Source organism: Momordica charantia (genome assembly GCF_013281855.1).
Source record: "Momordica charantia cultivar OHB3-1 chromosome 1 unlocalized genomic scaffold, Mcharantia_2.0 BLBB01000001.1, whole genome shotgun sequence".
Taxonomy (NCBI): Eukaryota; Viridiplantae; Streptophyta; class Magnoliopsida; order Cucurbitales; family Cucurbitaceae; genus Momordica; species Momordica charantia.
The window spans coordinates 16,611,979-16,623,253 of NW_028275157.1; the positions used below are offsets into that span (position 1 = coordinate 16,611,979).

At 35.9% G+C, this 11,275-nt stretch overlaps 2 protein-coding genes across 2 annotated transcripts; both read left to right on the forward strand.

The window, feature by feature from the left end:
• Nucleotides 1–1,196: 1,196 nt before the first annotated feature.
• On the forward strand, nt 1,197–3,521 carry LOC111005259 (Ribosomal protein S8e family protein). The gene is made up of 9 exons (XM_022276697.2): nt 1,197–1,355; nt 1,448–1,567; nt 1,665–1,732; nt 2,030–2,138; nt 2,234–2,302; nt 2,484–2,541; nt 2,723–2,958; nt 3,061–3,112; nt 3,240–3,521. Exons 1-9 carry the CDS (start codon nt 1,353–1,355, stop codon nt 3,305–3,307), a joined length of 783 nt encoding a protein of 260 aa, XP_022132389.1. The 5' UTR covers nt 1,197–1,352; the 3' UTR covers nt 3,308–3,521.
• A 1,289-nt stretch (nt 3,522–4,810) lies between these two features.
• Nucleotides 4,811–10,683, forward strand: DGD1 (UDP-Glycosyltransferase superfamily protein). The gene is made up of 7 exons (XM_022277148.2): nt 4,811–5,742; nt 6,854–6,886; nt 7,160–7,247; nt 8,031–8,512; nt 8,593–8,859; nt 9,056–9,405; nt 9,725–10,683. Exons 1-7 carry the CDS (start codon nt 5,113–5,115, stop codon nt 10,254–10,256), a joined length of 2,382 nt encoding a protein of 793 aa, XP_022132840.1. The 5' UTR covers nt 4,811–5,112; the 3' UTR covers nt 10,257–10,683.
• The last annotated feature ends 592 nt before the right edge of the window (nt 10,684–11,275 follow it).

Here is an 11,275-nt window from a genome sequence, read left to right on the forward strand (position 1 = left end):
TCTCGCTATCGACATTTCAATTAAATTAAGATCTTGACATTTTCATTAGGGATGGCAGCGGGGCCGGGGGGCCATCCGCGCCCCGTTGGGGACTTTTTCTCCTATCCCCGCCCTCGTCCCCAAAATTTTAGGGGCGGGGATTCCCGACAGGGAATCCATCTCCGTTATAAAATATATATTTTTAAATTTTTAAATTTAACTTTTTTATTTTTTAATTAATTTTAATTATTATTAGTATAAAAAATGAATAAAAAGTAGCTAAATGGGTATTAGCTTGAGTTTTTCTTTTTTAAGTATTTATAAAATTAATATATTAATAATATTATATAAAAAAATAGAGAAAGTAATAAAAAATTAAACGGGATGAGGGACCGATCCCCGTCCCCGTCGAGAACCCGATTTGGGATCCTCGGTTTGACCCCGTCCCCGATCAAACTGAGGAATATTCGATTAAATATATTGATTTTCTCGATTTACAAAAAGCATATTTAATTTCATTCACGTGCAAATTAAATTTATACATTTCATAAAACAAATGAAGGTTTAGTTTTTTCCTTAATTAAATGGTTGTAAAAATGGAGATCCAATATGTTAATAAGTATCAATTAAGTGATGGGTGGATTGATTATTATATAATATAATTTAAACAATGACATGTATTATGCATATATCTAATTTTTTAGAAAAATCACATATCCCATGAAAAATCACATATCCAATACCACTTTAACGGTCAAAATGTTTTATTTATCAAATAAGGGGAGAATTGAATACTCAACTTTAATCAGAGTAATTTACTTCTATTCCATAACTTGAACTTCTATAATCGTACTTAAATATAGTTTAACAAGTTGAATTTGAATTTCCATCTCCACAGGGTGTTGAATTAAAAAAAATTTAAATTTGGATAATTGTATAAAATATTAGATGTTATAATTATACATGTTAATTGTTAATGTTAAATAGTTATTTGAAGAAGGAGATCGTATGATCAATCTTAAAATTATGAATTTATAACTTTCACCTTTTCATCTTGTGTTTAACCAATAAAAAAAAGTGAATAAGTGGATGAAACCGGTAAATGGAAAAAAAAAAGAAAAGGGAAATTAACAGTGGGCCGAGTTAACGTTTGTTTGTAACATGGGCCGGGTTATGGTGTCGGGCCGAACTTTCCCCATTCAAACCTAGGGTTTAGGAAAGCCAATTTCCTCCTCATTCCAAACGAAGGAACACGCTCCGAACCGCCCCTCAATCCGTTGGGGTTTTATTTTGAGAGGCCCTTCGTTCTTCTCTCTACGGTTATCTTCTTCGAACAATTCGTCCGGCGATTGTAAACTTCTCCTTTCTTCAGAATGGTTTGCTCCTCAACTCACAAACTTTAATCTTTATTCGTTTACAGTTATTTTGCACTCTAATTCTTGTTGGCCGTTCGTTTGTGGTTTAACAGCCGCAGGGAGATTACATTGAGCTTCACAGGAAGCGACATGGCTACCGCCATGACCACTTCGAGCGAAAACGCAAGAAGGAGGCTCGTGAAGTTCACAAGCGATCTACCATGGCCCAGAAGGTTGGTTTCGGTTCATTCTGTCACTTTCTTTTTATTTGCGCTGTTCAATTCGGTTGAATTATGTAGTTCCCTTTCTGATCAAACCCGAATGTTACAGTCTCTGGGTATTAAGGGCAAGATGTTCGCGAAGAAACGATATGCGGAGAAGGCTCTGATGAAGAAAACGTGAGTTTTTATTTTTATTTTATTTTATTTTTGTTTTGTGTGGTTGTGCGCGTGGATTATTTTAAAATTCTGTTCGGGTTGTTAGTGTATAGTTCTTTTATGGTGTAATTTGTATCCTCATGTCCATACTTTATGGTGCATCTGGTATTTGCTATAGTGGACTAGAGTTGTAATAGTTTCGATAAATGAAGTGCCACACATATGATTAGAGCTTTGACAAATTAATTACTTAATTGCGTTTTGAACGAAGTTAGAGTAGGTACTAGATAGATAATTGTTGTTGGTTTATCGCAACAGATTGGCTATGCATGAGGAGTCTTCAAGTAGACGCAAGGTTGATGATGATGTTCACGAAGGCGCTCTTCCTGCCTATCTATTGGATCGTGAAAACACAGCTCGGGCCAAAGTATGCAATATTGGAATCTTTTGAACTTCAGGCATGTAGTTTTACTTTTTTTCAACTACTATTTGTGTTTCTGACAACCGTGTACTGTAAATTAGGTTCTTAGCAATACCATTAAGCAAAAGAGGAAAGAAAAAGCTGGAAAATGGGAAGTCCCCCTGCCCAAGGTAAGGGTTGTTTATAATTATGGCTTTGTCTTATGTATCTTTAACTTCAGTTTAAGAAAATACCATCTTCCATATGGGTTCATCCTCTTCTTTTGGTTGGATTTTTCGTGGTACTTGCACTGTTACAGTGTTACTATCTTATGGGCTTATAATGCATAATTGATCTTGCTTCTTTATTTAGGTCAGGCCTGTTGCTGAGGATGAAATGTTTAAAGTGATCAGAACTGGTAAAAGGAAAAGTAAGTATTCACATATCTGATTTATTTATTTATCTGCATACATTTGTCTCCGATTGTTATTTCTCGCAACACACTTGGCTTCTATCTGTAGCTATTGTTGAGAATTATCCGTGGTTGTGCTTCAAAAGTTATACATTTATGAACTATGGAATCTCACTCATTAATCCATGTCATTTTGCAGCAAAGCAATGGAAGAGGATGGTCACAAAAGCTACATTTGTTGGGGCAGGTTTTACAAGAAAACCTCCCAAGTACGAGCGGTTCATCCGCCCAACAGGACTTCGTTTTACAAAAGCACATGTAACACACCCTGAACTTAAATGCACTTTCAATCTCGAAATTATCGGAGTGAAGAAAAATCCAAATGGTCCTATGTATACTTCTCTTGGTGTCATGACCAAGGGAGCCATTATTGAGGTATATTACTCATACGCTCTCAACCTCCTCACTGTGCGTAAAGTTATTCAATCAATTCTGTTTCTGGTTGGTCTCTTATTCATTTTCTTCCATTTTAATTAGGTGAATGTCAGTGAACTGGGTTTGGTCACACCTGCTGGAAAAGTTGTATGGGGTAAAGATTTTCGTTCCCTATTTTGTAGTATCTAAAAGTTCACATAATGGTTCTTAATTTTTTCATTTGGGATGAAGTTTATGCTATGGGAAAAAACCACTGACATTACTTTGTGTGGTTTATTCAGGGAAATATGCTCAGGTGACCAATAATCCGGAGAATGATGGCTGTATAAATGCTGTTCTGCTTGTCTAAACGAACTGATGATGGGCTTGAATGACTGGAAGCAGAGGTAGCATTCTTTTTGAAGCGATAGCAAGACCTTTTTTTTTCCCGCCTTTTTGGTATTAGTTCTCTTCGTTGACATGTAATCACAAATGTATTCTTAATATAAAATGTTCATGCGGATTTTGCCCTGGAAATAGAACTGGTTATATTAGATATCTATGGTTATACTCATGTTATATTATATTAGTCGACCTGTGTGAACTTGATTACGACACTCATAGATATAAAAAAATAAAAATAAAAACAAAATATAGACCCATGTTTTACCGAACTGAACTAAGATTGATTTATTATCAAACTAAATGCAACCCTAATATATCTTGCATACATATATTAACATATAGAATATCAGAAGATTAAATAAAAAAAATTGATTGGGTATATGTATGTTCAATTTTTATGCATCTCAATTGATTCTTCGTTACTGTTTAGACGATAAGTAATAGGTAGGGATGATAGGATTTGAACCCGTGACATTTTATACCCAAAACAAACGATTGTAGAGAAACCCTTTTCCATATTTTTTATTTATTTCTTCATTGGTATATACAAATTATATTGTAATTTTTTTTTGTCTCTGATGAAATTCAAACGTGTAGTATGGCAACAATTTTCTATTATTACAAGAAATAGTGAGTACTATATAACATTAGAGATGAAATTTAATGGAATTAAAACTTGTAGTGTGGCAATGCTTTCTATTCTTACACGTAATAGGGAGTACTGTATCACACACAACATGTTGAAAATAGTGATTTGGTACTTTGAGTCTCGTGTTCTTCGTGTCTTGACTCAAACTTTTATTATTAAATATTAATTTATAATGAAATAACTAAGATGATAACTAAATTAATATTTAAGATTTAACGTCTAAAAGAACGCTTAGAATCACAATTTTAAGTTTACCTTCATGGTTATTTCTTCTAGAATACCCAAAATCTCATGTATATAGTAATTACCACTATCGAAATAGGCCCAAAAAAAAAAAGATCCCCACAAAACAAATTTTGAAAAGTTGAACTATTTAAAAAACAATCTTATAATCATGTATTAAGTATATGTTAGATTGACTTTTACATGTATCCAGGTAATGAGTTCAAATCCCCTTACTTATTATACTAAAGAATATTAATATTAGTAATTTTTAACTTACTAGAAAGGGTGAAATATTTATTGTTAATTTATATATTTTTTACTATTTTTTTATTATAACAACCTTTTTAGAAACTCTATTAATATTTTTCTGTGAGTACAACACAAATTTTTAATTGAAGATATATGTCAATTGCTGCATACTGATAATTAATTTTAACCAATAATAAAAATACCTGGAATAATAATTAAATAGTAATTGTCTCATATTTTGAAAAGAAAATGCGAAAAATAATTAAAAAAAAGGAGGGTTTGGTTTGGTTTCGTGTCGGCCAATTATATTGGGAAGCAAATCCTCAACCGTCGCCTCAGCCACGAACGGATGCTCCCACAATCTGTTATCCATCCTCCACATTTCTTCAGAATATTCTGCGTCGAAACCCTAACGATTCTCTCTTCTCTCCCTCCCTCCAATCCCACCTCGCCACGTCATTCTCCCACGCGACTCCCAGTCCCCAGTCCCAGTCCCATCATCGTCTCTCCTCTGTACACGCTTCCGGAAAATTTCAGAAAAACCCCAATCCAATTTCTCTTTACCGCTGATTCTCCATTCCCCTGCCCTTCTTCTCCATTCATGCATCCTCTGACCAGTCTTTGATTGGTTCCCAAGCTTGCCGGCAATGGTGGGTGATGCTCTTGTTCCCTCCTCTTCCAGCGCCTTCTCATTTATTTCCAAGGGCTGGAGAGAGGTTCGGGATTCGGCGGATGCAGATCTTCGCTTGATTAAGGACCGCGCCAACTCTTTCAAGAATTTGGCGACCTCCTTCGACCGGGAAATCGAGAACTTCTTCAACTCGGCCACCAGTTTCTCCGTTCCCGCTATTGGGTCGGCCTCCTCTCCCCCTGCTGAGATTGAGTTTGTGAAGAAATTGCAGCCCAAGATATCCGAGATTCGTCGGGTGTACTCAGCGCCAGACTTTAGCAAGACTGTTCTCGAAAAATGGAAACCCAGGTCCAGGATTCGGATTGATTTGTCTGCTATTAAGAACGCAATTGTGTCCGAGGTGGAAGACGGGGATAGGGTCATTGATGGTCATGGGGTGAGGAAATGGAATAGAGTGAGGTTTAGGGAGTTTTGGGGAGAGTCGAGAGGAGAGAATGAGGGTGAGGAGGGGCATGCTAATACGGATTGGGAGCCAATTCAAGCTTTGAAAACGAGATTGAGGGAGTTCGAGAAGCGGAGTTCGTCCGCTGAGATGTTTGAAGGCTTTAAGAACGGAGACTTTGTAGAGAAAGTGAAGTCGAGCTTGGTGTGTGATCTCGTTCTTTTATCTTATTTACCATGTCTTTTAACATCTTGTCGTTTTCTATATTTTTCTTTGATTAATCTTTTATTAGTTGCAGTCTTTATTTATTGATTCATGCATTTCTACTCTGCTGATATAATAAACAACTTATGTGTGCCATCTTATGAATAATAGAAAATACGGAAGGGGAAAGGGACTCCTTGCTATATATAATGATATCGGTTTTTGATTATCATGAGTTTGTTGTATGGATATCAGTCTTTGGTTATGTAAATCAAAGTACAAGGATTGGGTTTAAAAGTTCGTTTTATCTATAGGAAGGAGGCTGAATTCATAATTTCTTGGTATTCCTTGGGACCCTAAGGTTGTTAGCTATTGTAAACTGGGTTAGACTTGTGACAAAGGAACAAGTTGTGAAGAAAAATAGCTTTGAAGTCATTTATTCAAATAGAGACCATCTATCTAGGATATTATGCAAATACCCTACCCTTTCTCGATGCCTAATATGTTTGGATTATATGGTTATCCATTTGACACTAGTTAAAAGGCACATAAGTTTTCCAGGATACTCATGATTAAAGGAAAAACAGATTATAAGCTATTGCAAGGGCAGTTAATGAATAATTAGAAGGTGGATTATGTCCTTTGAGTGGACATACAAAGTGTGGCTTCTATTTTGTTCTGGAACTGCTGCGTTCTTTTTTTTAGATAAGAAACTTTCTTTGGATATACTGCTGCGTTCTTAACCCACATCTTCAACTATTGTGGATGTATTGTGCGCCTGCATCATGAAAATAGTATATACGTGCGTGGATAGGATATTCATCAAATATGGGTATGAGACCATGTAGGTTGTTGGGTAGTAGTTCCTGATCCATAAGTTATTGGTGTTGTTCGTTTATTCTCCTTGCAGATATTTTCCAGGACCTCACAACATTTGAATTAGCATACTATTCTTGACTTCATTGTAATAGTACTGAATGTGTTGATTGTATAAAAAGATTATTAGATCGATATTATCAAATTACCCTTCCATTGTCATTATTGATGATGATCAAGAAATTAGGAATTTTTGTTCCTTCCATAATGATTTTTTTGCATCTGTTTTTTGCAGAGATCAATTTGCAAGGACCCTGAAGACTCGAAGGTTGGCCTCATATTTGATTTTGGAATGTTAAAGTTATAGGATCAGTAGAATTTTCTTAGATCTAAGAGCATACTAGTTTAGCACAAAGGTTGGTAGGTTCAGGTAGTCTGTGCTGTCATCATCATATTCTCTTCACCTTTCGCTTTATTGTTATATTATTTTTCTTTCTCTTGCCTAGAAGTAGGATAACATTTAATCATGGTGAAGCATGATTCAAATTTCTATTTTGTAGTATAATTAAGCTAATGAATGTTGTCATTTTTGTGCATATAGGAGGTACTGCCACTGGATGTACCGGAGCTTTTAGCATGTTTGGTTAGGCAATCTGGATCTTTCCTTGATCAAATTGGCATCAGAACAGGTAAAAACTTATTAACTTGTTATAGTTAGCTACCACTGTAGCCTTTGAGATGTCTGGACGCACTTTAATACTTTGTAAAGTTTTTTTGGTATTAATGCCCAAGCTAAATCTGGAGAAATACCAATAATCATGACAGATAAAATGATAGATCTCACGGCAAACTAATTCCACTCCTTAATCTAAGAAACAAAAAGAAAATTGAGAATTTATAAGCTTGTATTGATTGAACATCTAATCTAAGGATAGTTAATATCCTTTCAGAAAATTGGTTTTATACCAATACCATCTGATAAAGCTTGAAGAATTTTGCAAAGTCTAGTTAACTGAATAGTCTATGAATATATTAAACAATTAACATTACTTAAGATTCTATTCATATCTTTAGATTCTATATTTAAAATATTCATTAAAGAGTTTTCTGTAGCTTTGACTTATGAAGATGGATGCATTAATTTGATGGAAAAAATCGCAATATCACTGGAATATTTATGATAATTTTGGAAAAAGGAAGTCTGCATTTATGCATGGGGAAAGATATTTCTTCCTACCCATCTTTTGTATATCATTGACATTCCAACATGTCGAGCAATATCTTTGAAATGTTGGCATATTGAAACCCCAAGCATGTCTTGTGGTGCTTTTCACTTATCTATGATGAATTGAGGGGATTTGGGGGTAAGGGTAATGTACATGGTTTCACTTTCTTATAAAACAAATGGTAGTTCATGCTCTCCCTCTCTCTCTGTTTTTACTCTACATAACCTGCTGATAGTATTCTTGCAGATGTTTGTGATAAGATAGTAGAGAGCTTGTGTAACAAACGCAAGAATCAGTTTCTATTGCGCACCTCTAGAGGAGAAACCTCTGTCATAGAAAATGATAACGTAAATGATGAATTGGATTCAAGGGTAGCCAGTGTCCTCCAAAGTACAGGTCATTGCTATGATGGTGGATTTTGGACAGATCATTCAAAGCATGTACCATCAGATGGTAAAAGGCATGTTGCAATCGTCACGACAGCTAGCCTTCCATGGATGACAGGGACAGCTGTAAATCCCTTGTTTAGAGCTGCATATCTAGCACAATCTGCTAAACAGAACGTGACATTATTAGTTCCTTGGCTTTCCATGTCAGATCAGGAGTTAGTTTATCCTAACCATCTCACCTTCAGTTCTCCAGACGAGCAAGAGAGCTACATTCGTAAATGGCTCGAGGAAAGAATTGGCTTTAGACCTGATTTCAAAATTTCATTCTATCCAGGAAAGGTGAATTTCTTGTGAATTGTTAAAAACTCTGTTCGCTAACGGACTGAACTTAGACTGATTTATGAGTCTTTGTTTTATAGTTCTCAAAAGAAAGGCGTAGTATCATACCTGCTGGAGATACCTCACAGTTTGTTCCTTCCAAAGATGCTGACATAGCAATCTTGGAAGAACCAGAACACCTGAATTGGTACCATCATGGCAAGCGTTGGACTGATAAATTTAACCATGTTGTTGGTGTCGTCCATACAAATTACCTGGAATACATCAAGCGGGAGAAGAATGGTGCTCTCCAAGCGTTCCTTGTGAAACACATAAACAATTGGGTCATCCGAGCATACTGTCACAAGGTATTAGTCTAACAGGGGAGATATGTTGATCGTTTTTGTTCCTTCCTCATCTTTATAACATCAGTTTTTTTTAATTTAGAATGTACTTGTTTGCTATATAAGGATATCATCCAAGTGTTCTTTTATGATTGGCTTGCTCTTATATCCTTGTGGGTTCTTATAGTTTCGATTATTGACCTTGTCCACATTTTTCCAGGTTCTTCGACTTTCTGCTGCCACACAAGATCTTCCCAAGTCTGTTATTTGCAATGTCCATGGTGTAAATCCAAAGTTCTTAAAAATTGGAGAAAAAGTTGATGAAGATAGGAAACTTGGGAATATAGCTTTTTCAAAAGGTGCTTATTTCTTAGGCAAAATGGTTTGGGCAAAAGGATACAGAGAGTTGATAGATTTACTGGCAAAGCACAAGCATGACCTTGGCGGGTTCAAGTTGGACGTGTTTGGAAATGGAGAGGATGCCCATGAGGTTCAGAGTACGGCTAAAAAGTTAGAGTTGAATGTAAACTTTTTGAGAGGCAGGGACCATGCAGATGATTCACTTCATGGGTAAGATCACTCTAAAAAGACCCTATTTCTGAATGCTTATATGTTTATTGTGCAGAATAGGTTTTTACATTGTTCTACTTTTAAGTGATTCAGAAATGTGATGTGGAGGAAACTTCTAATAATCACATCTACTTGATGCAATTCCGAGAATCCCAGACTGCATATGATCTGATAAAAACATGTTTCATTGATTAAGAAATCTTCTATTGCAGTGAATTAAATAATTAAATGAATGCCCACAGATAAAAAGAACCCTATAAATTCCTACAATTGAATTTATTTTATTCATCCTCTGAAAGTAGTATTTTTTTCCTTGAAGGTACAAAGTCTTTATAAACCCCAGCGTTAGTGACGTGCTCTGTACGGCCACGGCCGAGGCTCTTGCCATGGGAAAATTTGTAGTATGTGCAGATCATCCATCCAATGACTTCTTCAGGTCTTTTCCCAACTGTTTGACTTACAAGTCATCCGAAGATTTTGTTGCCAAAGTGAAAGAGGCATTGGAAAACGAACCACACCCTCTTACTCCCGAGGAAAGATACAATCTCTCATGGGAGGCTGCCACCCAGAGATTCCTGGAGTATTCTGATCTTAACAAAGTCTTGAACAGCGATAAAGAATTAGAATCAAACAACACCGATGCGAGGGCAATCAGGAAGTCAATCTCAACACCTAGCCTGACCGAAGTCGTTGATGGCGGTCTCGCATTTGCCCATTATTGTCTCACCGGTAACGAATTCCTCAGACTTTGTACCGGAGCAATCCCTGGGACACGGGACTATGACAGACAGCACTGTAAGGACCTACATCTCCTACCTCCTCAGGTCGAAAATCCTATCTATACATGGTAAGAAGATGGTAAGACTAACAAACTTTGTCTGCCAAACTATGTCTGTAATGTAGAAAAAGTGTGTAGAAAACATGTTTTTGTTCCTTGGACGCATAAATTACCAATCCATAGCAAGTTTAGATAGGTAGATGCAAATCCAAGGATTATCACTATTTTCCCCCATATATTTTATGGCCTGTAGAATAGAAGGAAGAATGTGTCACGGATCTGGTATTATGCTGTTGGGTAGTGGACATTATCACGGTTCATGCCCAGTTCTGTGACCTTGATTAGGAAGGGTATTAGCATACTAATGATCAAGTAGTGTTGACTAAGTTAAATAGTGTATTAGTGTGGTTCTGTTCCAACATACAGCTCCATTATGAAACTATATATGAAAGAAAACTTTGTACATACATTACAAAATATATATTGTTTTGTTGCTTGAATTGAATGTGTCACCTTCTATGGTTGTCACATTAGGGTCATGTCAGGTGTTGAGGTGGTCATATCATCAAATAACCGAGTAGATTTGAGTTCATATAGCTCGATTCGGTTGGACGAGCTTGACAGAGAGGGCCTCAAACACGTAAATTGAGGTGTCCATTAATTGTTAGGTGGTTGTCTCATTGTCGAATGATAAATGCCAGTGTTCGAGTTTGAACCATTACAAAGAAAAAAGATACAATGCTTGTATGTGCATTACGAAATAAACATAATTTCTGTAAACAAATATAGTTTTAGATTGAGATCATCTTACAAATACAATATCATCAAACTACATATGTCAACAATTTATTGAATGTGCTTAATTTAAAATTTTAAATAGTCACTTCAAGCAAGACCCCCTTTTGATTTTGAAAATAGCCATGGATAAGATCTGAAAAAGTTGAATATTTATAGGAACTGATAAGGTCTACTATATATTATGCCAATAGATCTGCATTTAAACAAAGTGGAAAAGGAAGAATCCCTCCTAATAATTCAACGAATTTGCAATCTCCTTCCTTTTGAGTTCTGTTTAAACATGTGAAATATATA

Bases quoted from the DNA above. Each gene is read 5' to 3' on its own strand.
- LOC111005259 (XM_022276697.2), top strand. The intron at 2,959-3,060 runs GTATATTACTCA...CATTTTAATTAG, and splicing joins CCAAGGGAGCCATTATTGAG to GTGAATGTCAGTGAACTGGG. The intron at 3,113-3,239 runs GTAAAGATTTTC...TGGTTTATTCAG, and splicing joins TGCTGGAAAAGTTGTATGGG to GGAAATATGCTCAGGTGACC.
- DGD1 (XM_022277148.2), top strand. From the start codon at position 5,113: ATGGTGGGTGATGCTCTTGTTCCCTCCTCTTCCAGCGCCTTCTCATTT. The intron at 7,248-8,030 runs GTAAAAACTTAT...GTATTCTTGCAG, and splicing joins TCAAATTGGCATCAGAACAG to ATGTTTGTGATAAGATAGTA. The intron at 9,406-9,724 runs GTAAGATCACTC...TTTTCCTTGAAG, and splicing joins GCAGATGATTCACTTCATGG to GTACAAAGTCTTTATAAACC.